The sequence below is a fragment of the Microcebus murinus genome, chromosome 19, assembly GCF_040939455.1.
Source record: "Microcebus murinus isolate Inina chromosome 19, M.murinus_Inina_mat1.0, whole genome shotgun sequence".
Classification (NCBI taxonomy): domain Eukaryota; kingdom Metazoa; phylum Chordata; class Mammalia; order Primates; family Cheirogaleidae; genus Microcebus; species Microcebus murinus.
Window position 1 is genome coordinate 30849238 of NC_134122.1, and position 27782 is coordinate 30877019.

At 51.8% G+C, this 27782-nt stretch overlaps 4 protein-coding genes across 7 annotated transcripts in view; 2 read left to right on the forward strand and 2 right to left on the reverse strand.

Moving 5' to 3' along the window:
* Positions 1–3350, forward strand: part of POM121C (POM121 transmembrane nucleoporin C) — a 57268-nt gene extending 53918 nt beyond the window's left edge. For all 3 annotated transcript variants that reach the window (XM_012742196.3, XM_075995370.1, XM_012742197.3), the window contains 2 exons: positions 399–521; positions 1124–3350. In XM_012742196.3, coding sequence (XP_012597650.2) covers positions 399–521; positions 1124–1221 — 221 coding nt within the window. In that variant the 3' untranslated portion in view covers positions 1222–3350. The remainder of the gene's footprint in view (positions 1–398; positions 522–1123) is intronic.
* On the reverse strand, positions 3348–8510 carry NSUN5 (NOP2/Sun RNA methyltransferase 5). Its single transcript, XM_012742205.3, has 10 exons — positions 8373–8510; positions 8119–8241; positions 7423–7597; positions 7237–7345; positions 5177–5315; positions 4968–5083; positions 4446–4624; positions 4034–4244; positions 3811–3951; positions 3348–3732 (listed from the first exon to the last, which is right to left on the reverse strand). The coding sequence occupies exons 1-10, from the start codon at positions 8463–8465 to the stop codon at positions 3618–3620; spliced, it is 1401 nt and encodes a 466-aa protein (XP_012597659.2). The 5' UTR covers positions 8466–8510; the 3' UTR covers positions 3348–3617.
* A 2832-nt stretch (positions 8511–11342) lies between these two features.
* Positions 11343–25356, reverse strand: TRIM50 (tripartite motif containing 50). Its single transcript, XM_012742240.2, has 7 exons — positions 25146–25356; positions 19845–20257; positions 16500–16595; positions 14932–15162; positions 14784–14806; positions 13267–13391; positions 11343–12346 (listed from the first exon to the last, which is right to left on the reverse strand). Exons 1-7 carry the CDS (start codon positions 25297–25299, stop codon positions 11757–11759), a joined length of 1632 nt encoding a protein of 543 aa, XP_012597694.1. The 5' UTR covers positions 25300–25356; the 3' UTR covers positions 11343–11756.
* A 731-nt stretch (positions 25357–26087) lies between these two features.
* Positions 26088–27782, forward strand: part of FKBP6 (FKBP prolyl isomerase family member 6 (inactive)) — a 44658-nt gene continuing 42963 nt past the window's right edge. Inside the window, exons 1-3 of one of the 2 annotated variants that reach the window (XM_012742247.2) lie at positions 26088–26181; positions 26438–26555; positions 26942–27031. In XM_012742247.2, coding sequence (XP_012597701.1) covers positions 26155–26181; positions 26438–26555; positions 26942–27031 — 235 coding nt within the window. In that variant the 5' untranslated portion in view covers positions 26088–26154. Of the gene's footprint in view, positions 26182–26219; positions 26320–26437; positions 26556–26941; positions 27032–27782 lie in introns of those variants that run through there. The other variant, XM_012742244.3, reaches the window with a different exon arrangement.

Here is a 27782-nt window from a genome sequence, read left to right on the forward strand (position 1 = left end):
AGAAGCAGCATAAGGAGATTAGTCCTCATAGGAGGTAGATAACCTGGTCAAGCTAGGAGGTGGCGGGGGTTGGGGGTGGCTCTTTGGTGTTGACCAAGGGAACTCCTGATGTGACCAGGGGAAGGCAGCATGAGGGGCTTCTCTCTGCTGCAGCACTGCCATTAGCAGGCTGGGAGAAGGCAATTGCCTGGAGTAGCAAGTGTTAAGACTAAATATGTTACACAGTCTCTTTTGGGGGAGAGAGCCAGGAACAGTAGGGGCAGAGGGGAGTCTGGTGTCCTATAGGAAATGTCCCTGCAGAGAACAAACCACCTACCTTGCTCTACTGCCTGCTTTGATGCCCTCTGCTCACCAGCCTGGTCTCTACAGCGCTTTGCTGTCTGCTCTCTCCATTCTAGGCACCTCCACTCCAACCTTTGGTCAGAACACCCCTACTCCTGGAGTGGGCACATCAGGCAGCAGCCTCTCCTTCGGGGCGTCCTCAACACCCACCCAAGGCTTTGTTGGAGTTGGACCCTTCGGTAAGCACCAAGTCTTTTTCTTTTTTTTTAATTAGATAATTTATTAGTTCCTAAAAAGGAAAAATCCTGATAGGTGTGGCTTGGGGCTGGGCTTGGGCTCAAGGTCTTTCTCCAGTTGGCTTCTTTAACTGGATCGACTTCAGTGTCAGCAGCCTTGGCCTGTCAGGAGCCCTGAGCACCAAGTCTTTATGGCCAGTAGGACCTGCATATCTCCTGAGGCAGGTTGGGGTGGGTTGCAGTTTCCTGGCTCTCCAAGGCCCTGTGAAGGTCAGACTTGGTGTGGGAAAGGTATGGTTGGCCTGAGAGCCCACACAACCCAGGTAAGGGAGTCAGATGGCAGAGATCAGAGAGAAGCCATCTTGGGTAGAAGTTCCCAAATCACTTGGAAGCCAGGTAAAAATGGATTCATGAGCCTCATTCTCAGACCTTCCCTGGGATTTTGCATTTTCAATAGGCCCCTTCTGAGAAGCACCTGGTATTCAATAGGCCCCTTGAGAAGCACCCGGTATTCTATTATTGGCCCAACTTTCAGAGATTAAGGTACCTGGAGATGTTTTCTAAGGTAGCAGCTGCCCTGATGAGATCTTGTTGACTCTTTCCAGGATCAGCGGCCCCTTCGTTTTCCATTGGTGCGGGATCCAAGACCCCAGGGGCTCGACAGCGACTGCAGGCCCGAAGGCAGCACACCCGCAAAAAATAGCCTTCATCCCCTGACCCTGTTCCCCCCCAACCCTTTCCCAAACCTGGACCTTGGCACCTGCTAGGAAGAGCCTTTGACCTTTCGAGTTCCATAAAACCAATCTGCCCCAGATTTCTGGCTTCAGCCACCAGCAGGGTGGTGGTGGCCCTGGTGCCCTTTGCCTGCTCCTGGAGGAAGTAGCAGCTTCGGGGAGGGTCTGGCAGGGCAGAGCCCAAAACCTTTACTTGAACAGTCCCGCTGGTGAGGCTGAAGAACTAAGGAAACATCTGTACATACCGTTCACTCGCTTCCCTGCCTCTTGCTGTGTGTGACCGTAGTCAGGCGGCCTCCCTTCCCACCTTGGCCCGAGAGCCACCTTTGCTGGAGGGTGCACGCTGCAGCCCGCTTGGATCTCTGGTGTGCATTCAATGGGATTGGGGGAAATCAATTATCCCTAAAGCTTTTCCTTGCTTGGCTTGCTATAAGAAGTGGTTCCCTTCTCTTCCTTGGGTCCCTTTAGGGGACTCTTTCCCCATTTCTTGCTGCTTTGTCCCTAACTGGTTCCTTGCAGGATTTAATCCTTTTTAAATGATCTTGAAACTAGCTTTGCCTTGGAGACCCCAGTGGGTGCTGCTCCTGCCGTTTTCCTCCTGCCAATTCTGAGTCAATGTTTCATCTCCAATCCTCTCTGCCAGTTTGGCCCCTAAAAGCTTGGTGGCTTAAGACTGTTAGCCTGGCAGAGCCAGGGGTGAGATACCTCGCTCCAGGAGGGAAAAGCTCTTGGAGTAGGCAGGACGCCCACCGCTGCTTTCAGCTCCCTCCTCCCCCCACTACCCATTGGCCTCATTGGGCCCTTGTCTGCCTCTCCGGGATTGTATGTTTTGAGCCTTGTCCTGTGTTACTGTCTGATGCTCACGTCTATCGCTCTTTGAATCGAGTTTGGAGGAAGAATTGAATTGTATGAGTGGCGGCATGTTGGTAGTGCCGGACTTAACTGTTTCAAGTTTTCTGGGGCCTAGCTAATTGAATGTGGAAAGTAGCACCACTTATGGCTACAAGTGCTGACTCCTGAATTTTCAAATGGTGTTTTGACTTTAAGGGCTGGCAGCCCAGGAGGGTGGGGCCTGGGGGAAGCAAAGACCTTTCCCCTCTCTCTCCTCACTGACCTGACCTCACTGGAGGCTACATCACTGTAACATCTATTAGGAAATCTAATTAATGACCCATACTTTAATACTTTAAGGTTGTATCTTAGTTATTTTTCCCTATCAGGGTCCAATCCATCCTCTTTTTCTTCCTTTGTTCCACAACCACACACCCCAGGCCCAAGAACCTTGCTGCCACGCCCATCCTCTTTGGGAGAAGTATGAATGCGTGTGTCTAAATTAAAAGAAAAAATATTTAAACATTTTTTAACAAAATAAAAATTTATTTTTGTATTTAAGCTAAATTGCCTTTTAAATTCCTTCAAGCTTGGTTCATCGAGGTGGTTAAGTATAAACGCTATTGACTAGAAATTAGCTGTATAGTAAGTTATGCCTGTGTGAAGAGGAGGCTCATGTGCTGTCCCAGGCAGCTTTCCTGAGGGACTAGAGCTCCTTCTGGACACGTTATATAAAACGTAATTCTTATTTTATAAATAATGTGATGTAGATGTAACTGGTCCCCCTCCTTTAGTGACTGAGGTTGAATGTTTCGTGGCTGGGGACTGCTCCCCACCCCCCAGAATAGCTCTGAAGTCTGATATGTTAATACTTGGCTGCGTGTGGAGCTGAGGAAGGAGCCTGAACCTCAAGTCCCAAATACCTGTTAGGATTGGAGGGGTGGGGGTGGGGCGTGGGTATAGAGATCAAGCTTCTACCTATACCTTATGTAAGGTAGATCCTCTTAGTTTAAGTACCCTGAGCTAGTTTACCTCAGTTCCACAGGCAGGACAGTTGGCCCAGGAAGTCCCTGAAGGGCGTCCTGGCACCATGTGAGTGAGAGTGTGTATGTGTACGTGTACGCGCACTGGACAGGAACGGGAGGCTGGGACTTTCCATTACAAATAAAGACTTAATTCCTGTTGAGTCTAGTTGGAATTTTTAGTATGAATGTGACATTTTTTTTTCCTGCTTATGTCATTAAGAATAAAAAACTGTGATCTATCATGGGTCATGTTCTGCTTTTTATTTTTGTGGGCAGTACTTCTCTCACCAGCAAAAACACAGGCCAGGGAGAGGGACCCAAAGGACTGGGAAAGCCACTCTGTCATTCCAGCTGCAGAAACAGGGTCACCAGTTAACTTCCTACAGCAGTAAAAATAACCTTTCAAAACCCAAACTGCTGCCTGGGTATGAGGGTCCACAGGTTCTCAGTGAGGAGGCTGGCTGGTGTCTCATTTCTTACCAAGAAAAAGTCAAAGCCTTGAGCACCTGCTACGTGCCAAGTGATGTGCTAGCACCAGCTGCCGCTTTCCGCCGCCTTTTCTTTCTCTTTGGGGCTGGGCTAGGTGTAAGTTCTGGTGCCAGTGCTTCAGCCTGTGAGACTGGGCTAGAAGGAAAACACAGAAGTTAGATGTGCCCCAGTCATCCAGCGTCTTCCACGCAGGCCCCCCCCCCATTCACTCACCTTGGCACCTCTACCCGTTCAATGACAGCAATGAAGAAGCCACCAGTGAGCGTGGTTTCTGGGGCGGCCCGGAGGCAGTGCTCGGCACCTGGAAAAGTGCTAAGGCCTCGGTGGGGCCAAGAGGGCAGGACAGGAACTAGCCTGGGAGAAGAAACAGGACAGACTCTGGGTAAAAGAGAACAGCTCAGCTCCCCTCCTAAAGACCCTGGTGGACGCCTGTTACCTGAAGGCCCCTGGGCTCTGCTGCAGGGCATCTCGCACCACATCCTCATTCTCCTCTTGGCAAAGGGAACATGTGGAATAGACAAGGCGCTGCAAGGAGGGGAAAGTGAGCGCGTGGCATAGAGCTCGCTGCTGGAACCCTGCCAGGGCGCGCAAGCGTTCCTTGCTAGGTGTGCCTGCCCCTGGCTCCTCCAGCTGTCTGGTCAACATACCTAAGGAGAAAAGTGTTTTTCTTATAGAGCTTTATAACCTGCCTTATTTTGTATTGGAAGTCCTCACTTCATAGATGAGAAATTTAGCCTAGCTCCCAACACCATTAAAGAGCAAAGACCAAAATGAACTACTACTACTATTTCAACTCTGGGCCACTCTGGACCTGTGAGTCCCTCAGCCACACTTTGTCCCCATCTCACCAGAGCCACTACAAGAAGGATCCAGCAGGATGTAGTGGACCTGACGATAACGCAGGTCTGAGGGTGAGACTGCCAGGAAGTCCTCCTCGGCCAGCTCACAGCAGGACACTCCAGCCCGGGCCAGCAGAGTGGCCATAGACGCCAGTCGCTTGGCATCCAGGTCAAAGGCAAAGATCTTCCTGGGGTAGAGGGCAAAGTGGGGCAAACTGAGAATTTATGCAGCACTAAGAGCCTATAGCTCTGACATACACAATAACATGTAAAAGTCAGGACACATGAGAAACAATATTAAATAAATGGCTACAAGGGTCCAGGATCAGAGGTAAATGACTTGGGGGCTCTGCCCCAAGGGCTAAGGCATCAACATCTCACACTTCCAACCCACTGGGAACCTTAGTGTGGGGCTAATTCCAGGAACTGCTCTAGGTTCAGCAGGAAATAAGGGAAAGCGTCCTTTCAGCCTTCATTACCCACTAGAGAATACAGATCAGACCCCATCCCCTTCTGGACCGTGGCACTCACCCTTGGTTCTTCAGAAGAGCAGCCAAGTGACTGGTCTTATTGCCTGGCGCAGCACATGCATCAATGACATGGGAGCCTGGTGGAGGAGCCAGCAGCATGGCTGGGAGACAGCTGGCCTGGCAGGGCATGGCAGTCAGGTGAACACAGACCCAAGGCTGGCCCCTCCCCCTACCCACCCCATTCTCCCTTTCTCCACCCATCCTCCCTACCTTATCTTGTAGAATGAAGTGACCAGCTTGGTACAGTGGATGTTCATGCAGATCTGTCTGGGCAGGAAACGCAAGCAGCTCTGGCAACAAGGGATCCGAAAGAAAATGCTTCCCTTTGAGAGCCCTTAAGTCATCGAGACTGCCAGGGATTAAGAACAATTAATTCACCATTTTCTGACTTCCTCCATGCGAGACCCATTTTAACCATTTTTCATGCAACAAATATTTGAAATGGCTATGAAGAAATAAGACAGTGATAAGATAGAGGCAACAGAATCAGTAGTTAAGAGAATGGATTCTCAGGCCAGACTGACTAGGTTCAGGACCCCACCTCTACCACCTACCAGCAGTGGGAATATGGGTAAGTGATTTAATCTCCAGCCCCAGTTTGCACTTCTGTAAAATGGTGGGTGTGAGGATTAAATGAGTTAATAAACTCAAAATACTTGGCACAAACTAAGCACTCAGTAAATGTTAGCAATTACTGTTCAAGGACAACTTTGGGGAAAGGTTACTTTATAGGGGTGCTGAGGCAGGTGAGAGCTGAGCTGATTCCTAATGGGTGAGGAGTTGGTAATACGAGCAGCTTAGGTTAAAGTGACAGTTGCTGTAACTCTGCACAGGAATACTGTCCATTCCACCTGACCAATGCGGAAACAGGCTTGAGAGTCACATGCCTCAGTTCAGAAAGCTATCAAGTGACAGAGCTGGAATTCAAACCCAAACAAAGCCACTCTCTACTATTCCACCCTGGTCTCCAGGTAACATGCTAGAGGCAGAAGGAAGAATATCTAAAACAGATTGGGGAAAGGGGAGAGTGGAGGCAGCTTCTCAGGGCTGGCAAAGGACAAAACAGGAGGTAGGTGTGAGTCCAGTGGAAGTAGGGAAACGTCAGGGCAGGGACCAGCAACTGTGCCCGGAATGTCCAGTGCACAGAGCACCATGCAGACAAGCCTGCAGAGGAGGCAGGAGGAGCAGCACAATGGAGAGCTGGGAAAGGGCTTCAGCAGGGGTATCAGATCTGGTTTTAGATCTTTCTGCAGCCAACCACAAAGAGGAAAACGCAGTGAGAGAGTCTGGCAGTGGGGAGGCCAGTCTGGGGGTTCTTTTACATACCCTGATAGGAATTGATGGGTGCCTAAACCTAGGCGATGTCCAAGAGGATGAGAAAAGAAAGGACTGGATTTGAGAACAATGCTAAAGGTAGAGCAGTAAATGGAGGGAGACAAGAGAGACATCTAGGATGATGCTGTTTCTGGCTTAACTGAATGGGTAGATGATGGTGTATTTGTTATATTAAAATAGGGATGCATGAGTTGTAAAGTTTGAAATGGAAGATGAGTTCAATTTGACATATGCGGTGATTGTGATACCTGTGGGGCAGTTATATGAACTTGAGGAGGTAGGAATACAAGAGAAGTGTATACTGGGAGACAGGAATCATCAGAGGGGAGGTAGGAGTTAAAGCTAGAGATAAAAACTGAGGAATAGGCCGGGCGCGGTGGCTCACGCCTGTAATCCTAGCACTCTGGGAGGCCGAGGCGGGCGGATTGCTCAAGGTCAGGAGTTCAAAACCAGCCTGAGCGAGACCCCGTCTCTACCATAAAAATAGAAAGAAATTAATTGGCCAACTAATATATATAATATAAAAATCAGCCGGGCATGGTGGCTCGTGCCTGTAGTCCCAGCTACTCGGGAGGCTGAGGCAGGAGGATTGCTTGAGCCCAGGAGTCTGAGGTTGCTGTGAGCTAGGCTGACGCCACGGCACTCACTCTAGCCTAGGCAAGAAAGCGAGACTCTGTCTCAAAAAAAAAAAAAAAAAAAAAAAAAAAAAAAAAACTGAGGAATACATTAGAAGAACATAGGATGGGACTCCAGGAGTATCAATGTTTAAAGGGATGAGAAGAAGACAGGCCTTGGAAGGAAATGGAGAAACTGCTGGAAAGGTGGGTAGGAAGAAAACCCACAGAGTATAGTCACAATCACCTAGCCCCTCTCTTCCCAGTGCCCCCAGACACCTCCCTAGATGAGGGCAGCCAGGCTGGGTTCTAAGCTCTCACCTGGAAGCCCGACCCTGATAGGAGAAACCTTGTCTCTTGAAATAATCAACTACATCATCACAGCAGGTCTTGAGAGTGTTCACTCGCACAAATCGAGGCACCTGAGAGGCTAAGAGGCAATCAGTGGTGAGCGGGCAGGGACAGGCCCTCTCTTCTGCCCTACCCTCACAACTCCTTCCAGCTCACCTGAGCCAGGCCTGGATTCCACTTCCAGCAGGTCCTCATTCCGGCTCACACCCCGATGAACCTTGAGCCTGGCTAACTCAGCCTTGAGCCTTGCCTGGTGCCGGCCCAGCACAGGCTTCCATCGGCCTCCACGGCCTTGAAAGCCCTTTCCCAACAACAACTCATATACTAGCACCTGGGGATGGAGTAACAACAAAAAACCCAAACATTAATGCCTTAGAACTCTACGGAGTGTTGGAGCTGGAAGAGCTAAATACACCACCTGTCCAGACGGTTACCGGTAAAGGTGGGGTACCTTATCCAGGATCACACAAGTGATTACGGCAGATAGAGGACTGGAACCTAGCATCTTCTGAGTCCTGGACCCTTTCCCCGTGGATGCTCACCAGCGCAGCTGTGGACGCCAACCACCACCCCCCTTGCCAACAATGCCCTTCTGTTTTCTTAGTCTGTGCCCAGTGCTACTTTGTACTTCTGTTCCTATATAATCCTTCACATAAACCTTGAAATGAAAGCATTTTCACTCTTTCTCAATTCGGAAGCCAATGAGGGGGCTACTCAATTTCTCGTGAGCGACTAGTTCCAGTCACGCCGTGCATGACAACAGAGCTGTGACCAGGTTACAGACTCCCTAACCCTCATGGCTCTCTCCCCAGCCCTGTCCCGCCCTACCCCACCCCACCCTCTGCCTGTCACCTTAGCCAGGTGTGGCCGCAGCTTCTTCTCGGCGCGGAGGAGACCGGCGCTGGCGATCACGGCGTCCAGCACGGCGGAGTAGCGCTGCGTCTCGCACACCAACGCGTACAGCTGCTTCACGTTCTGCGCGTGGCCCAGGGGAGACACGCTGTGCCGGGGCGGCGTTGACCCCCGCGCCAAGCCCCGCCACCTGCTCCCCGCCCGGGTAGGTCTTGCCCTTTCTACCCCCCACGGCCTGCGCCCCGCCCCGCTACCTGGAAGCCGCTGGAGTACACCAGCCCCTTGATAGAGCCCTGGCGGCTCTCCACGCCCGCCAGCACGGCCGCTGCAGCCGCGTAGAGCGCCATATTCCCATACACCTTTACGACTGTGTCGCAAAGCGCGCTTGGCTCTGCGTCTGCCCTGACTTCCGGGGTCAAAAGTCACGGACCTTCTGGGACCGGGATCCCGGTGCCTAAGTCTTCCAGAAGCGTGTACGGGTTTATACAGCATCCGTCGTAAGGAGTGCGACTTTGGGAGCCCATTTCGCCACTTTTTCACTAGTTCTTCTGTTTCTATTTTCAATTTTGCCAATTTTATGGGCAAATAATGGGATTTTACTGTCGTTTTAATTAAATTTCTGTTATTGAGTTTGAATATCCTCACAATTATTGGTCATATCCTGTGTTGTCACATATTAATGTCTTTTGCTCAGTTTTCTATTGTCTGTCCCTTAGTGCCCGTTAGGTATTAATAACATATACCTCTTGTCTTAGGTATTGAGGTTTTTCCAGTTTATTGTTGCCTTTTAATGTAGTTTACGGTTGTTTTGGACAACATTTTCTTTTATGGTGTGTGCCTTTGGTGTCATGCTTGGAAGTCCTTTCACAACTCTACAATGTAGAAATCGCTTATGGCTTTTTTTTTTTCTACACAAACCTGTAATCCATTTAAAGTTCATTTTGCCATATGAGATAAGGAAGGGGGGGCTCTTTGTTTCCATATGGATTGCCTTTGTCCATGGATTGCAGTGATTGATTTGTAGGAATGTTTTCCCCAGCCTGAGCTCTGGGAGGACAGGAATCGAGTGGTACTTGTCCCTGTGTCCCTAATACCTTTTCTGGTTACTGGCACATAATAGGTTGATTGAACAAAATGAATAAACCTGGCACACGTGTATCTCAAGCATTCAAGTAGACAGGTCCCCATGGAATAGAATATCCTAGCCTGCCCTGCTGAGATTGCTAACAGCACATCAGCAGGCATTTTGCAAGAGGGTTGACTCTGGTCTACATTAAAATTACTGAGTTGTTTGAAGCTTTAACCAACTCCTCTACTTCTAGGGGTTTTTTGCTTTTTATTTATTTATTTATTTTTGAGATGAAGTCTCACTCTGTCGCTCAGGCTAGAGTGCTGTGGTGTCAGCCTAGCTCACAGCAATCTCAAACTCATGGGCTTAAGTGATCCTCCTGCCTCAGCCCTCCAAGTAGCTGGGACTATAGGTGAGCACCACCATGCCCAGCTAACTTTTTCTATTTTTATTAGAGATGGGGTCTCACTCTTGCTCAGGCTGGTCTGAAACTCCTGAACTCAAGCAGTCCTCCTGCCTCAGCCATTATGAGATGGTCTTGAGGTAGCGCCTCACCAACCTCCCATCCCTCGGAGGGCTCAACAGGTTATTCAGTTCAATCTGTGACCTGTGCCTGGACGCCAGGGTGGAGCTGTTCCCCACAGAGGCTCTCCGCCCCACAGACCTCCAGCAGCACAGGGCTGTGGATCTCTCCGAATCACCATGTCTCAGGTGATTCAGCCCCAGCCATTCTTCCTCTTCAATTTTCAGATTCTTGAGCAAGAATTCACTGGTTCCAGCCTTGGTCTGGGGTAGACACCTGCCCTGTCAGCTGTGAGCAGGAGCAGGTTCACCATGGCCAGGCTCACTCCCTGTGCCAGGCAGTTTTCAGGGATGAGCTGCACCCCATGTCTGGCCCCTACTTGCTTCTGCTTTGAATATTGTCATTTCCATCTCATCTTCCTGAAAGGGAAATCAGAGAGGTCTTTGAGGACAGAGCAGTGATGGAGTGGTGATGTGACTCTAACCATAGACCAAGTGTACAGGAGGTGGAAGCAAGATCTGGCCCCAGCAGAGTTTAGAGATGTATGTATGTGTGAGTGAGACAGGCAGGGTCTCACTCTGTTGCCTAGGCTTGAGGGCAGTGGCACTATCATAGCTCACTAAACCTCAAACTCCTGAGCTCAAGTGACCCTCCTGCCTCCACCTCCCAAGTAGCTGTAGCTGACTACAGGCACATACCACCATGCCTGGCTGATTTCTCTCAATTTTTAGTAGAGACGGGGTCTTGCTATGTTGCCCAAACTGGCCTCAATCACTCCTCCTGCCTCAGCCTCCCAAAGCTCTGGGATTACAGACGTGCGCCACTGAGCCTGGCTAGAGCTGCTTTTAAAGACTAGCAGGTAGGGGGATTGACCATATCATCTCACCACTGCCTGAGACATGGCTTCTGTTCGATTGATTCTGGAACTACAAGGATCGGCTGGATTCTCCAGTGCCTGATAAGCAGCTGGCACTTGCCTGACAGAGCTGCTTAGCTTATGGATGGCAGTTCCCAGGTGAACAGAAGGCTGCTGCTCTGTTTGAAGAAGAGTCAGGAAAAGATTTTTCCTTTTGAGCTACTTACAGCTCAGAGAATTTGGTATTCTGAAGGCTAGAGATGATTCACCAAAGCCTGCAAATCCCCCTCATTTGGAATCCTGTAGGCCCGATCTATCTTCCGTGGCCAAAGCACTGCTGCTAAAGTTATACAGTATCAAGCACCCGTCCCCAAAGGCTCGGGGACCATTGCAGAAGAGGCGAGTGTGTGAGATGTAAGAGCTGGATGGGGGGTGGAGAGTGGAGGCTAAAGTAACTCTGTCTTGGATGCTGACCTGCCATGTTGACATTGACCCCTGTTCTAGGAATGCCACTAAGATTTCCACTTTATCTCCTGTTACTGTAAGTCCTACCTCCTGGAAGGTACGTTTAGCATTCCTGCCTCTCCAGGAGTGGGTCCACTTCACTTGTCCTCTCCATTCCTGCCCTGTGGTCTGTGAGCCCTGGGTCGGGGGGGTAATAGCAGGTGTCCCCCTTCTGGTCTCACCGCCTCTCAAGACATGGCCTCTGTCTTCATAAGTCCCTATTAGTTGTTTCTTCCTGAGTAAGAAAAAAAAGACTCGTGCATAAAACCGTATGTATGCACAGCAACTAATATTTGCTGGTCATTTAATGAGAAAGAAATAATGTCAAATTTATTATCCTTAATAGCTGTAGAAAGTTGACAATGGAAAGGAAAAGGTGTGTTGGGATGTTTGATCCTCAGTTGGAAGAGTCGGCACGGAGAGCATGTCTGGAGGGGCCGGGGGAGCTCAGCGTGTCCTGTGGGTGCCAAGGCCTGGCTCTGCTCACCCAGGCAGAAGTTAACAAATGCTCCCCTGGCTGACTGGAAAGGGCTTGTGGTCCTTCTCCCTACTATTAAATCTTCTAGAACACACAGGCATGAAGACCTTCCCAAACAGTGATGACATCACCTCAGGACCCAGGGCAACCCCTGGGGTCCCCAGTGCTCACTGGGATGGGCCTGTGGACAGGCGGGACCACGGCAGCCCTAGAGCTTGGTGGGCTGTGGGGGGATGAGGGGGTCAGGCCCACCAGGCGGGGGCAACACCATGGGCAGGGAGTTGCTGCCCCTCTCGTGCCAGCACACGTCCAGGATGGGGTAGAGCTTGCCTTGGAAGTCAGCCTGGAAAGTGTAGAGCGGTCGCAGGTCATCAGGACGGTCAGCATCGAAGAAGGTGAGTTCTCCCTGCTCGTAGTGCAAGTAGAGCCCGATGCGGTGGGGGTGGCCCATCACTGGCAGGGGCACCCTTGGGCAGGCAAAGGCCTCGTACACCCGTCCCTCCTTCAGGCCGATCAGCCACACGCCGTGCTCCGGGGACTTGCTCAGCTTGCCCTTGCGGTTGGCCGTGCCTTTGATGACCCCCAGGCGCCAGTCGCTCTTGCTGCCTACCACTACTTCCCAGTAGTGGCGGCCGCAGGAGAAGCCCTGTCTGGCCAGGACACAAGTACTGTAGTCGAAGCGCTCAGGCTGGCTGGCACGCCGCTGGGCCAGGAGCCCACACTGCACCACCGTGTTGCCCTTGGAAAGCTCCAGGAGGGGGTGGGCGGTGGCAGGGTCCAGCTTGAGAGACTCTGGGGCTGGGAAAGAGGTCAGGGAAGGCCTGTTGTTCAGCAGGGAGGCAGCAGACCCTGCCCAGCGAGGCTGGTTGCAGGCCCTGGGCTTCTGAGGGAGAGGAACCGAGTCCACCCCAACTCTGTATGACCAGGGCTGAGAAGGGGGCAGGCACAGGGCTGCTCACTGAATGAATAAATGAATGAATGATTCCCAAAGGGTGGAAAAAATGGACACTGTGAGCTGAGGAGTTCTGGTAAGGAAAAAGTGCAGGTGCTGATGGACAGACCCAGAAGACACTTGTCCTGTGTGCCCACAGCTCAACCCCAGGTTTTCTGGAGAATCCATAACTACAACTCTAACTTGCTGGCTAGTGGGCCCATTCAAGGACAGATTGTCACAACTGACCTTTGTGCTGGCTACCAGCTAGTCCATGTACCCCAAAAATGTGAATTCACTGTTCACAGACTATAATTTTCTTCCTCCCTCTCTACTTTTTTCTTTTATATAAACCCTGTTTTGGCCTCTGGTGGATGAAATCAGTTTGTTATTGATCTTCCTTACGCTCAAAACAGCAAGCCAATAATAAAGGAACTAAATATCTTTGTGTTATTTTTTGGCAGAGAGCGCTAGCTACACACACACATACACACACACACACGTATATACAAACTATGCAGCCCCCCCAGGTGAGTGTTAATAGTCCCTCTTTACAGATGAGGAACCTGAGGCTCAAACTGCACAACTTGCCCGGGCCCCAGGCTAGTAAGGGATGGAGCTGATCTTGAATCCAATCTGTTTGAACCCCAACCCCATGCTCTCACCATGACCCTACAGAAAGCTCCCTCTGAGCTCTATATGGCTTAAACTCCTTCCTTTTCAGTTAATGAACTGCTGCCCACGCTGGGTGGCAGCACTCAGGAAGGAGGACTGGTTGGGGCCTCACCTGGCAGAACTTTCCGGAAGAGCCTCTTCCACACAGTCAGCTTGATGTCAGCCTGGTGAAGGCCTGGCTTGAAGGAGATGGGACTGAATGCACCTTCCAAGGGCCGGGCCTGCTGCAGCTCTGCTCTGCAGGTGACAGTTCACAGTATGGGGGAGCTGTGCACCCCAAGGCCAGGTGGGGCCCTCATACCCTGTGGGAATCCACCCAGCCAAACCCACAGCTCGGGGCTGTGCACTCCGATGCCCATCGCTCCCTCCCCTCCATACCCCTCCAGAGAGGACCTGACCTGCCTGCTTCCCAGAAGGAGAAACACTATAGCAGTGGTTCTCAAAGTGCAGGTCCAGGGACCAGCAGTATCGGCATCACCTGGGAACTGGTTAGAAATGCAGGTCCTCAGGTCCCACCCCTGACCTGCTGATCAGAAACTGATTACTGAGGCCAAGTAGTTTGTTTAAATCAGCCCTCCAGGTGGTTCCAGTGCTGAAGTTTGAGAACAACTTCTCTATCTGAACCTGACTCCAGCCACAGCTGGACCGAGCCAGTCATATTCTCTGTCCATACGTGTAAACCCATGTCTCCTAACCACATTATCCCCAAGACTAAAAGATATCTGAGGCTGGGTGCAATGGTTCACACTTGTAACCCTAGCACTCTGGGAGGCCAGGGCGGGAGGAGCTTGAGCTCAGTAGTTTGAGACCAGCCTGAGCAAGAGCAAAACTCCCATCACTACTAAAAACAGAAAAAATAGCCAGGTGTTGAGGTGTGTGCCTGTGGTCCCAGCTATTCGGGAGGCTGAGGCAGGAGGATTGCTTGAGCCCGGGAATTGGAGGTTGCAGTGAGCTATGAGGATGCCACTGCTCTCTACCCAGGGAGAGAGAGACTCTGTCTCAAAAAAAAAAAATTTAATTGAAAAAATAAAAGCAATAAATAAATAAATAAATTTGAGGACACAAGGAGGCTTCCAAGGACAGGACCTCAGAAGGCTCAGGAGCTGCAGAACTGTTCATTTGTCGGGGACATGGATTTGCTCCCATCTCACAATCTGCAGAGCATGTTCCAAGGCCCCTCATTCTGCCTCTTCCCACCTTGTCCCCCATTCCTCCCGGCATCCTACTTCACATCCAGCAACACTGCACTTCTCATGTAGCCCAAGTCCACACACACCTCCACCCTTTCATGTGACTGTTCCCCACTCTGCTTGCCTGGCAAACCCAGGTCCCTCCCCTGCTCAGCTAGCACAGCTGTGCACCTTTGCCAGTCTACCCGGTGTCACCTCCTCCTCTGGTATTCTGTAGTTTGAAAGAACATCTGTTATTCTAGGTACCAACAATTTTGTAACCACCTGCCTCCCTGCCAATCTGTGAGACCCCTGAAGGCAGGGATGTGACTTTCCTGTTTCCCTGGATCAGTGGGCAGCTGCTCGAGAGGCACTGGTTAAACTGAATGAAGGGACCAGTGGGGTGAAGCTCCCCGTGCCTGAAGCCCTCCCCCTGCAGCTCCCTCCAAGGTTTTATTACCTGGAGGTCATGGAGTGGAACTTCTGGAAAACAAGAGAGAGGCAAGTTAAGGCTAGACAGTGGCTCTGCAGAAGCTGAGGGTTATTAGGAAGGGGAAGGCTCTGGGGACCTTGGGCCCTCTCGTGGGGACACACCCTTGTCCACTCACCTGGATGAACTCGTGGTGACTCTCATTACTGAACTGCTCCAGCACATGCTCGGCCTGAGCCAGCCGCTCCTGAGTGCTCTGGGCCTGCTCCAGCTGCATGTCCAGGGAGGCCACCAGGCCACGGGTGTGACCCTCTATCCTCTCCAAGCAGCGGGCCTTCTCCTTGTCTACCAGGTGGTGCAACTCCTGAAACTCGCGGCGGATCACCCAGCTGAAGACATCAGATTCATTCTGGGACAGGGAAGGTTGGTCACAGCAGAGTCACAGCTGAGTTGCCTGGCTCTGGCTGGCCACAGTGTCACCAGGGCCTCCCTTACTGAGCTGGCCATGGCACCTGAGTCCCAGGGGAGGCCACATGGGCTGACACCTGCTAGGGAGTTTACATTGTGCTTGGGGAGCCCTTGAGGTAGCCGTGGGGGAGGGTGACCAGTGGCAGAGAGGTTGGACCCCCAGCTCCCATTTCAAACACTGGCTCTGCTTTCGCCTGTTTTAACTATTAACTGTGCACATTAGATTTTGTTTTATCACAGAGTTCTGCTGTAGGGCAGAGGAATTTGTAGGACAGAGGAAGAGCAGAGGAATTCTTCTACTTGTCGGGAATTCACTTGGGTGGGGCAATGAGCTAACGGCAAACCTTTGCTTCTGGTCATTGCTTGCTTGCTACACCGCTGTAAGGGGAATTATGGGATGAGGTCATTGAAGCACGGGCAACTGGCCTATCAGGCAATAGAGGGCAACCAACCCACCAATTATTTCAAAAGGCAATAGTGGGCAACCAATCATTTTAAAGGTCAACGCATGATCCATGCGTAGTCGGCTTGTGCACAGCTTGTGCACCATGGGGATAAAAGGCATGCCGTTGTTCCGGTCGGGGTCCTTGCCTGTGAGAGTGGCCACTGCGTTGGTGCTCTGGGGCTTGGACCCTGGCTAGCCAGAAAATAAACCTCCTCTTGTGTGATTGCATCCTTGATGTCTCTGCTTTTCTGTCCGGTGGGGCTGTGGAAGGTCGGTCCCTAACACTGCAACTGAAAGGAACCTGACAGGCCATAGGACAGCAGGCTTTGGAAAGAGACAGCCCATAATTCCCAATGGGACCCTGTGTTCTGCCTCCATCAGACACGGGTAAGACACCCTTCCTCTCTGGGCTGGGGTGCCACACCTCCCAGCCTCCATGTGCCTCTCATTTAGGGAGATCAGACAGCTGGGGCTTTGGCCTTTCCACGTCTGTGCGCCCAGTTACTTGAGCAAGGCAGGCTGTCAAGGTCAGGCAGACACAGCGGGCACAGGGGGAGTGGTGCTCAGGCTTTGGGCTGTTTACCTCTGGGTTTCAAGTTCTGGGTTATCTCAGTCCCAAGGACACGGAGGACAAAAGCCAACTTGGAGCCAGAGCTGACAACTGGATTGAATTCCGATGAGAGGCTTTGCACTTGCCCCACCCGACCCTGGAATGCTTTGAATTCTGACTTTATATGGAAGATGTGGTTTTCTGTGGACCAGTCAGAACCAGGCTCTGCTGGAACGTGAAGGTGGCTGGCCCAGGGCAGGGGGCAGAGCGAAAGGGCACTCACGACAATCCGGGTCCTGTTGTTCACCAGTTTGGCGATAAGTTCATCCACCTTCTTCTGCTCTTGCTTGAGGTCAGAGATGAGGGCTGCGAGCTCCTCCTGGAGGCAACAGGCCATGGCCCATGAACACCTGGCCCCTCCACCCTCTCAGCTCCTTGGGACCACTTTCTTGGGAGTATCCCAATGGCCACAAGCACTCCCAGGGAACCAGGGTGGGGATGAGAGCTACCCAGATGCCTTTGACTCCCAGGTTGGTAAGATACCCAAGAATATTCTACATTGACAGCAGGAATTGCCCAGGCAGGATATCTCCAATGACCTGGGGAGAGATGTGAAACGTTACAGCCACCTAGAAGTCACCACAGCACATCTGAGAGTGACAGTTACCAATCTGAAGCCAACACTCCCTGCATTGAATGCTGCCTGTAGGGGACCTGCTGGTTTTAAACTCTCTTGTCAACAGCAGATCCAGAGTTAGTGGGCAACTCTGATCAAGAGTCATTGCAAAAAGCCTGGCCCCAAGTGAGACTAATTCTGGGGTCAGCAGGCTCAGTGGTACTCAGAGTGGCCCAGGTTAAACCTGGTGATTCCCCACTCCCTATCCATACCTGGATCCATCCCTGGCCCTGAAGGTGACCTCGCCTTGCGGGGGCCAACCAGGGCCCCCTGGATCACCATCTAGCTCCACTACTTGACCAGAACGCTGCCAGTTTATGCCCAGGGGAGTATGGAATCTTTGGTTTAGACTGTTCCCAAGCATGAGAGCAAGAGCCTTTCAGGAAGGGAGTTGAGTGAAGAATAAAGCAAGTGAACACACAGGCCTTGCCCTGGGTAACGAGGCATCAGGACATCTCACAGCAGCCCGAGAAGGACATAGCAATGGTCACCGTCTGGAGGCAGAGAGATGGGACTAGTTCCTTCCCATCAACACGGCCACACTGACGGGGCACAGTGGGTCATGCTTCTGATCCCAGCATTCTGGAAGGCTGAGGCAGAAGGATTGCTTGAGGCCAGGAATTTGAGACCAGCCTGGGTAACATAGCAAGATCTCATCTCTACAAAGTAAAAACAAAAAAAACTGGGCCACAGTGAGAGGAAATAAATTATGCAAATGATCCATCTATCAATCAAATATCTCGAGATCTCAATAACAGGAGGCAACAGGAATGCCTGTAAGAGAACAGATAACGGAATTGTACTCTATGCTGCAGCACAGAGAAGAATCTCAGAATCATATAATAAAAACCCAAATCCAAAATGAAGGTACAAGCTGGGCCCCAGCTGTCTCTCACCTGGGCAGCACTTCTGCAAATAAAACACAGACTCACCTTCCTTACCCTGCACTTGGCTTCCTCCTTCCACACGCTCTTCACCTGCTCTTGCCAAGGTAACCAGTTCTGCTGCTACACTGAACAGACTGTCTCCAGTCCTCACAAAAGTTTTGCACACGTGACCTCATTCTTCAGTGCTCTGTCCCTCTCACTGCAGGAGGCCCCACAGCCAGTGTCCCTGCTCCCTCTGTCCATTCTTTCTGTCCTCTTATTGGGCTTCTCTCTTGCTCCATCAAAATCTGAAATCCTGGTGCTCCTTGAGGTCATCAATGTCTTCCCTTGTCACTCCATAGCCCAGGGGTCCTCAAACTTTTTAAACAGGGGGCCAGTTCACTGTCCCTAAGACCATTGGAGAATGCACACTGTGGGCTCGGGAAGAGTCGGCTGCTAAGCAGGACAGGCAGCGGTGGCAAAAACACCCAGAGGGCCAGATACATGTGCTAGGGGGCCTGCCATAGCCTCTCCTGGATTGGTCTTCTCCACTCTGGTGGCTTCTGTAAGTCACTCCCTGTCTCTTGTCCTGAGCCCCAGTGCTGTCCTGGTTTCCAGATCCCTTAGACCCAACTGCAGGCCCCAGCCCACACCCAATCCTCCCCATGCAAGGGGAATTTGCAGGCCTGGGCATTGAGCTTGCTGCCTCCCTCTCTGTCCTTCCCATACGCAGCTGTCAGGGTTTTCTCTTCTCCACCTTTTAAATATCTCCTGACTCTGCACCCAGTGCCTTCCCAGTTCCCACCTACTTAGTGCCTGGTGCCCTCATCTCCTGCTCTGTCCTTCGGCTCCAACCTACCCTCCACCAAAGGGACCTGACCACATCACCACCCTGCTTAGCCTGCCCCCACTTTGGTCTCCCACTGCACTATGGGATGACTTCTGTGTCCTCCAGCAGGCCACGCTGTCCTTATGCCTGCATGCTTTTCCTGCTCTGCTTCCCTGTCAAGTCCTCCTTGTGCAGGTCTCAGCTTAGCAGTCCACTTCCTCCAGGAAGCCATCCCTGACCACCTGTGGCCATGCAGGACCCACCTTCTAGATGATCTTGCCTGTGTTTAACCTTGACAGCAGCCCCAACACACCTGTCACACTCCATCAGACCCCCAGACTGTGAGCTCCCCTGGCAGGGCAAGCCTCTTCCCCACTGCTGTCCCACAGGGACTAGCATGGCACCTGACACGTATTAGACGCCCAGGAAACGAGTGAGGTAGGAGGGGCTTCTGACAACCTGGCCAGCTCTATGCACCTCTGCCTCTACTTTCCCTGCCCCTCAGTCCTCAGGTTCACTTCACAACCTCCCCCCCCCCAGTCACCAGCTCAAGGTCCCTCCTTCCTATCACAAGAGCCTTCCTTCCCTTTCTTGACCTATTGGCAGTGGAAAGAAAACTGGCCTAGGCTTGAGTCCTAGCTCTGCCACTGACAGGCTGTGTGACCTTGGAAGAGACTCTTGCCTTCTCTAAGCCTCGGGTCCCTCATTTGTAAAATACATTAACCACCCCACCCTGCCTGCCTCACAGAATTGTTCTAAGGAATAAATGAAGTTGTGTAGATGAAACGCTTTCATAAACCTCAGATCCACACAAACACTTAAGATGGTGGTATTAATATTAATATCAGTCAGCTTGGGTATTAATTCAACAAAGACACTTTGGACATTTACTATGTGCCAGGCACGGCTCTAGGTCCTGAAAGACACCAGGGAACAAGGCAAAGTCCCCACCCTAACAAGTCAGAGAGGGTGGGCAGGGTAGCCCTCAAGGAACAAACCAGGACTGCACAGAAAATTCGGGGGAGGGGCTGGCAAGTGACACAGGGCTCTCTACCATGTGCAATCGCTGCACCTTGTTTGAGCAGTTGCTCCAAATGCGGAATGAATGAACCGGCCAGGACAGGGCTCCAGGGAAATCAAGTCCTGGCCCTGATTTCCCGCTTTGTGCCAGGTGATGGCGCCAGAGAGCACGGGGTCCCGGCTCCGCGGTCCACCAGCAGGCGCTGCCCCCGCTCCCCGCCAGTCCCCACGTCCCACCTTCATACGGCTGTAGACGGTGGAGACCGGCGTGACCTGGTGGTGCTGGTGGGAGCCCAGCAGGCCGCAGAGGCCGCAGATGAGCTGCTGGTCCTTCTCGCAGAAGAGGCTGAGCGGGTTGCGGTGGTGCGCGCAGACCTTGGGCTCCGGGTCCCTGGGGAGCCGCAAGGCTTCGATCACCCGTGCCAGGGAGACGTTGGGCGGGGAGCTGCTGCCGTCCACCGCCTGCCGGCACACCGGGCAGCGCAGCTCGGCGTCGCGGTGGCAGGACAGGGAGACCAGGCAGCACTTGCAGTAGGAGTGGCCACACTGCAGCATCAGGGGCTCCTTGAAGACCTCCAGGCAGATGGGACACAGAAGCTGGTCCTCCAGCTCGGGCACGCTCACCTGCCAAGCCATGCGTGCAGCCAGGGCTGAAACACAAGTAGCCACCCTCAATCCTCTCCCATCCCCACGCCTGCCACTGGCCAGCCAGCCCCATCCCCAAGGGCAGCCAGAATTTCAGAGGGAAGGATGTGAGTCCCAGACTCCATCCAAACCCTCTATGACCTTGGGCCTCAGTTTCCTCATCTGTAAAAACAAAAGCTTAAAGGAAAAACGGTCCCATGGAGATACCTGATTCTATATTTTTTACTCAGATTTGGGGGCAAACATGACCCCATCTGTAGGTCATTTGGAGTGATACGATGCAAGCTCCAGCCCCAGGAGGTGTCCACACCTGGAACCTGACAGCAGACACATGCAAAGCTCCTTCCCACCTTCTGGAGCAGTTCTCAAACTTCCTGGGGAAGTTCTCAAACTTCTCCAGTGAAACCCAGACAATCTACATTATAGTAGACACCCCAGGAAATTCTGCAGTGTCTGGGACCTAGAAGGACTCTATCCTAATCTCCCACCCACTCCCCTGTGAAAACCGTCAGAGAGAGAGAAGCACCATGGCCGAAGTCAGCAGCCGCCCCAGGGAGAGCCGTGACATTGAACTACCTGGTTTCTCACGATCCACCTGGCCTCCCACTGAGGTCTCAAGCCAGCACCACTGACTGGATCACAGCCTTTTCTTCTTCCCAGGAGGCAACAGCAGGCACGGAGACCCGAGAAGTGCAGCTGGGCGTCTGCCCCACTGCCCGGTCTCTGCCCCTTCTCTCCTCCCCTTTCCCAGCAACACCCCCGTGTCCCCAAGGTCACCAAGAACCAGGTGGAAACTGGGTCACATCACGGGACTGGGAGGCAGCCTTTGCTGGGCCCGCTCTGATAACTGCGACATTCAGGTGCTGGCCTTGGCCAAAATAGGGGGAGGAGTGGAGAAGAGGCCCTGGCCCACGATCCACACCTCACCTGCCCCCAATAGGAGCTGACAGGTGCTGTAGAGCATGTGCTATAGAACATGAGATTCTTTCTGAATCTCAATCTCTCTTTTTTAGAAATCTGAAGGTATTTTACTTGGGTATTTTACTCGGATGTTTAAATTGAGGTATAACTTACGTAAGCATACAACTCTTAACCACACAGTTTGATATTTGATAAACATTTCACCTATGTGTACTTACTCTCAAGATCAAGACGTGGAACGTTTCCAGCACCCAGAAGGCTCGCTCGGGCCTCCTCCCAGTCAGAACCACTAATGAGGAAAGCCACTCTCCTGACTCAGCCATCCTATTGTCATCATATCATTGTGTGGCCTGCTTTTGAATTTCATATGAGCAGAATCACAGAGAATGTTACTCTTTTGTGTCTGGGCTCTTCCACTCATTATTATTGAATTATGAACTTTTTAAATGTGAAATCTTTCAAGGTTTAGAAGTTCAATGACATTCTTTTATACAGTTCATGGATATTACGGTCATAACATATGGCTATGGTTTGAGTGTCTCCCAAATACCATGTGTTGGAACCTTAATCTCCAGTGTGGCAGTAGTGAAAAGTTAACAGATTTATGGGTTAATGGATTAATGGTTATCATGGGAGTGGGACTGGTGGCCTCAAGAGAAGAGGAAGACACCTGAGCTAGCAGCTTAGCTCCTCTATGTGACGCCCGGTGCCACCTGGGGACTCTGCACAGAGTCCCTACTGCAGGAAGGTGTGGGGGAGGGTTTCAGGGGTGTTTACAAACAGGGATCTCTAGTACAGCAGATCACAGTCCCAATAGGCCTAAGCACCCAGGTCTGCCAGCTGGGTGAGGCCCCTACCCCAGACACAAGCAAGGCCAAAGTCTGGCATAGGTAGGTAGAAAACTAATTTTGTTAACAAATATTTATTTTGTTCAACAAAACTAATTTTGTTCAACAAATATTTATTGAGAACCAGCTGTGTGTCAAGCACCGAACTGGGTACTAGGAATACAGTAGAGAACAAGGCAAAGTCCCTGTCCTTTTGGAGTCTATAATACAGCAGGGGTGGGGGTAGCATTTGGTCATAAATAAACAATACAATAGTGGTACATGCTGTGCAGAGTGCTGAGAAAGGAGATGGGGGGACAGGTGTGTGAGGTACCACTTTAGAAAGGGGCAGGGCAATGTCTTCGAGGAGGTGACTGTTGAGCTGACATCTAAAGGATATAAAGAAGCCAGTCGCTGTGGGAGGCCAAGGTGGGAGGACCACTTGAGACCAGCCTGGGCTACATGGCGAGACTTATCTCTACAAAAAATTTAAAAGCTAGCCAGGAGTGGTGGTGCATGCCTGTGGTCACAGCTACTGGGGGGGACTGAGGCAGGAGGATCACTTGAGCCCAGGAATTTGAGGCTGCAGTGAGGTATGATCATGCCACTGCACTCCAGCCTGGATGACAGAGCGATACTCTGTCTTTGAAAAAAAACAAAAAGCATCCAGCCACCTGACAGGCCAAAGGAGGCAGTCCAGTCAATGGGTCAGCAAGCGCAAAAGCCCTGAGGCTGGAACGAGCTTGGTACTTGTGATACACTAATGAGGAGGCCTGGATAGCAGAGCCTAGTGAGAGGGAGCCCAGGAGCTGAGGCCAGAGAGGTTGGCAGGGAGGGCCTGTGGAGCACAGCAAAGGTTTGGATTTAACTTCAAGGGCAGTGGGAGCTATTGTAAGGCTTTAAGACAGGGGTCCTCAAACTTTTTATTTTATTTTTTATTTTTTTAAAAAGGAAAGAAAAAACTTTATTATGTAAAGGAAAGAGAAGATACCTATGCAATATCTAGGTCACTGAGGAAGGGCAGAGTAGGCCTCCCTGACAGCTCCATGCCCCAGAGCAAGCTTTGGAGCCAGGCCCCTGGGTTCAAGTTATTTATTTATTTATTTATTTCGGCATATTATGGGGGTACTTGAAACTTTTTAAACAGGGGGCCAGTTCACTATCCCTCAGATCGTTGGAGGGCCAGACTATAGTTAAAAAAAAAAAACTATGAACAAATTCCTATGCACACTGCACATATCTTATTTTGAAGTAAAAAAACAAACGGGCAAAAACACCCGCATGTGGCCCGAGGGCCATAGTTTGACCACGCCGGCTTTAAGGCATGGGAGTAACACCTCATTTACATTTTTAAAAGATCACTCTGGCATCTGTGTAAGATAATGGGTCACAGTTGCTTGAGCACCTGGGTGGATGGATGGTGACACCAACCATTGTTATTGAGAAGATGGAAGTAAAAAAGGTAAATTGTAGAATCTAAAGTCAGATGCCTGAGGACATCCAAGGGGGAGGGACTGAGTAGCTCTCTGGTCTGCAGACTCAGGCAAACGACAGAGTCACACGGAGGGCTTGTTAGAACATCAATTGCTGGGCCCTGTCCCCAGAGTTTGTTTCAGTAGGGAGATGGGCCCAAGAATGTGCACTTTGAACAAGTTTCCAGGCAACACCTGGGCTGATGGTGTGGGGGCTGCACTTTAAGAACCACTGGAAAAGGCCATTCACCTAAAAAGACACAAGAGCCTGGAGCTGAGGGGAGGCCCTAGGCTGGTATATTTAACAGGTGTATACCGCCTGTTTACAACACATATTTAAACCTGTGGGAACGGTTGGGATATCTCAGGAATTGAAAACAGGAAAGGCAAGGCACTGAGGATGCTAATATTTAGAGAGAGGGAAGAGGAGGAGGATGGAGAAGGGACAGCCAGTGAGGCAGGAAGACCACCAGGAGAGTGTGGTGTCCGGGAAGCTGTGGTGGGCAGAATGGCCCCCCAAGGCTATCCATGCTCTAATACAGGAATCTGAATATGTTACCTTACATGGCGAAAAAGGACTCTGCACATGTAATTAAGGTTACAGCCCCGTATTATCTGAATGGGCCCAATCTAATCACATGAACCCTTAACAGTACGGAATTTTCTCTGGCTAGAGTCAGAGAAAGATGCAGCAGGAGAGGAGGCAGGAGGAATCCACGCATGAGGAGGATTTGATGTACTGTGGCTGGCTCTGAGAGGTAGGAGCCCACAAGCAAGGACCCGAGGGTGGCCTCTAGGAGCTCAGGGTGGGACCAGGCTGAGAAGAGGCAAGGAGACAGGGACCTGGGGCTTAGAGCTGCAGGGATCTGAAGTCCGCCAAAACTTGAATGAACTTGGAAGAAGATTCTTCCCAGAGAGTCCGGTAAATAATGCAGCCTTGCTGACACCTTGATTTAGCCCAGTGAGCGTGGCCGTGGACTCCAGCACACACAACCTGAGCTAATAAGTAGGTGTTGCTTTAAGCATCTAGCTTTGTGGTAATTTGTTACAGCGGTGCTCGAAAACTAACACAGAAGCCAAGAGAAAACAGTGTTTAAAGGTCAGAGAGTTCAACTTTGTCAACTACTGGCAAAGGTCTGGTAACCTGAGGACAAAGAGCTGTGTGATGGGCCAGGCGTGGTGGCTCACACCTGTAATCCGAGCAATCTGGGAGACTGAAGTGGGAGGATCACTTGAACACAGAAGTTTGAGACCAGCCTGACCAAGAGCAAGACCCTGTTTCTATTAAAAATAGAAAAATTAGCTGGGCATGGTGGCACATGCCTGTAGTCCCAGCTGATTGGGAAGCCGAGGCAGAAGGATCACTTGAGCCCAAGAGTTGGAGGTTGCAGTGAGCTATGATGCCACTGCACTCTACCCAGGCAACAGGGAGAGACAAGAGACAGGAGAGACACAGGGAGGGAGAGAGGGAGAGGGAGAGAGGGAGAGAGGGGGGGAGGAGGGAGAGAGGGGGGGAGGAGGGAGAGAGGGGGGGAGGAGGGAGAGAGGGGGGGAGGAGGGAGAGGGGGGGAGGAGGGAGAGGGAGGGAGGGAGGGAGAGAGAGAGAGAGGTGTGTGATGCATTTGGCAACAAGAGCAGTCCCAGGGGCACGGTGCAGGGGGGATGGTACCTACCTGCAGAGTGAAGCGGTGGAGACAGTGATGGAAGAGGTCTTTGCAGCCCCCTTTTGGACCTGCAGAGCTTGTTTGGAGGTTTTAGCAGGGGAGCGCTTCTACTCGTATACCCTTGACGGAAGAATGGTCCTCCTCTATCGGACTGAGTGAGCATCTTTAGGTAGGACGCACATAGAGCGCGAGGGAGGAAGAGGACACCCGCCTAGCCAGCCAGAGCAGCCAAATCAACCTGGAGATAAATCGCGTGACAGATGGCGCAGATCACCCTCACATCCTGCAGTCACCTTTTGAAGTATTTCTGTAAGAACAGCAGTGTGGGCACCATAGCAGGAAGCAGCAGTGGGCTAAAGGATGTTAGAAGCTAAAGGAATGATCCAAAAGGCAAGGCAAGACTGGTGCAGGAGGTAGGGGATACCCACAAAAATCAAGTCCTTGAGCAGGCAAGAGGGGAAGGATCCTGGGGACAGGGGCTCAGATCAAGGGTCATTCTTCCTTTGCACCAGGAGGGAGCAGGTGCAGCAGGGTTTGCAGACTTGGCCATGAGAAAGTGAGCAACACCACTCTTCTCCCCACCTCAGGAACTTGGTAGTTTGATGTTCAAGTCCTTTCCGGGCCTAAAGTTCTCCAGAACGCGATAGAGGAGGGAATGTGGAAGAAGGTGGAAGTAACCCAGGGCTGAGAGGCCTGACCCTGCCCGCGGCCGGTGGCTCTGGCGTCCTGGCCAGCCGGCCCCCTCCAATCACGAGCTTCACCTGCTCGCCGCGCCCCCGCAAGCGCCCCGCCACACACGCGCGCCACGTGCTCCCTCCACTTCCTGGAGCTCCGTCACGTGCTCTGCCCATGCCCCCCACGTGCCCCATCGTGCTCCGTGCGCCCCATCACGTGCCCCGCACAGGCTCCGCCCACCGCGTCGCCGCAGGTGCTCGGGCAGGTCTCACTCTCGAGGGCCGTTGGCGTTGGCGGCGGTTGGAACGAGGCGTTGAGCGCCTTCTCGTGTCCCCACAACGGAATGCTGCCGTCAGGAGGGGGCTGCCGGGTATATAGGGGGCTTCCGAACCTTCCCGCGCCACAGCCGGGGCGGAGCTGAGGGCTCACGCGCGGGGCTGGCGGCGCAGACATGGGGGGAAGCGCCCGGAACCAGGGAGTCCGGGACGGGGATGACGCCCCCGGCCAGGTGAGGGCCCGGGGGCGCCGCTTCGGGTGTCAACGCGTGGCAGGGGCAGGCTGAGGAGCAGTGGCGGCTGAATCGGGTGGGTCCGAGGCCCTGAGGTCTACCCTTCTTTCGCTACCAGTCCCTGTACCAGCGGCTCAGCCAGAGGATGCTGGACATCTCTGGGGACCGGGGCGTGCTGAAGGATGTCATCCGAGAGGGCGCTGGAGACCTAGTGACGCCGGATGCTTCGGTGCTAGGTACGGCCCAGCCCGGCGAGGGCGTATTCGGGGTCCGGGTAATTGCACTTTCCTTTGGGACGAGGGAGGCCACATTTTCAAAAAGCAGAATTTTATAGGGTTGGAAATGCTTTGTTTGAATTGGGGTTGCTAAGGGAAACCGAGGGACCCCTCTCGCCTTTGCGTGATGCCTCTGTGAACAGTGAACACCGAGGGAGCCTCATCGAACCTCTTGAACCTCCAAACCGGAAGGCAGGCCTCCAAAACGGGAAGAAAAGATCCACGCCTATAGATGAGGGTGTGGCAGCTTAAGCCACAGATTCCGTTGTTTCTGAGTGGTAATTAAATACTCGATATTATGGAGTTGTGGGTGTCTTTGATCCGTTTTCCTCACTTTTCTGTCCTAGTGAAATATTCCGGATATCTGGAGCACATGGACAAGCCCTTCGATTCTAATTGCTTTAGGAAAACTCCTCGGCTGATGAAACTTGGAGAGGGTAAATGAAGATTAAGAGCCGGGGAAGCAGGGTTTGCTTGGGGATGAGATGAGGCACAGTCTTAGGGTGGGAAAGCCGTCCAGAGCACAGGTTCTTTGACTTGGTTTTTTCTGAGGCTGAGTTTTGTAAAGCAGTTGTGTTCTCTCCCGCATTCCCTTTGCCACCTAGGGATTTGGGAGAGGGCAGGCTTAGCTTTGTATCTTGGCTTAGCCATTGGGCATTTTTCTTTGTTCATTTATTAAGTAAACATCTATTGAATGCTCACTAACTGCGATGCATGAACAGAGAGTGTACTCGAAACCAGAACGTCTCTGCCCTTCAAGGACTTCACAGTATTGAGGAGAGATTGACTCCCATTCAGACAACTAACCTGGTAGAATTGGATGAGTGCTGGGGAGGTAAAAGCAGTGTTGTGGATGTGCTTAACGAAGGCACAATTCCAGCTAGGATGTTCAAGGAAGGCTTCTCGGAAAAGAGCATTTGAAATGAGCCCTGAAGTTTGAATAAGATAAAAATCAGGGTAGAAGGTGGGCAGGGGGCGAGGAGGGGGATATTGCAGGAAGAAGGAACTGTGTGACTCAGACACAGGATATTGCTGAGTCTGGAGAAGTTGGCTTTGAGAACGGTGGTGGTAGTAGGAAGCAAGACTGAAAATTGAGGTAGTACCATAATGCAGGAGGCTTGGGATAACACATGGAGAGGTTAAGACTTGGAGGGGGAAGAAACCGATGGCATTAAACCAGGATACTGA

Coding starts and splice junctions, on each gene's coding strand:
- NSUN5 (XM_012742205.3), bottom strand. CDS start 8,465: ATGGCGCTCTACGCGGCTGCAGCGGCCGTGCTGGCGGGCGTGGAGAGC. Junction 7,598..8,118: donor TGCGGCCACACCTGGCTAAG/GTGACAGGCAGA, acceptor CTCCATCCCCAG/GTGCTAGTATATGAGTTGTT. Junction 5,084..5,176: donor ACTTCATTCTACAAGATAAG/GTAGGGAGGATG, acceptor ATGCCCTGCCAG/GCCAGCTGTCTCCCAGCCAT.
- TRIM50 (XM_012742240.2), bottom strand. CDS start 25,299: ATGCTCACTCAGTCCGATAGAGGAGGACCATTCTTCCGTCAAGGGTAT. Junction 20,258..25,145: donor TCCACCGCTTCACTCTGCAG/GTAGGTACCATC, acceptor CTTGTGTTTCAG/CCCTGGCTGCACGCATGGCT. Junction 12,347..13,266: donor CTTCCGGAAAGTTCTGCCAG/GTGAGGCCCCAA, acceptor CCTCTTTCCCAG/CCCCAGAGTCTCTCAAGCTG.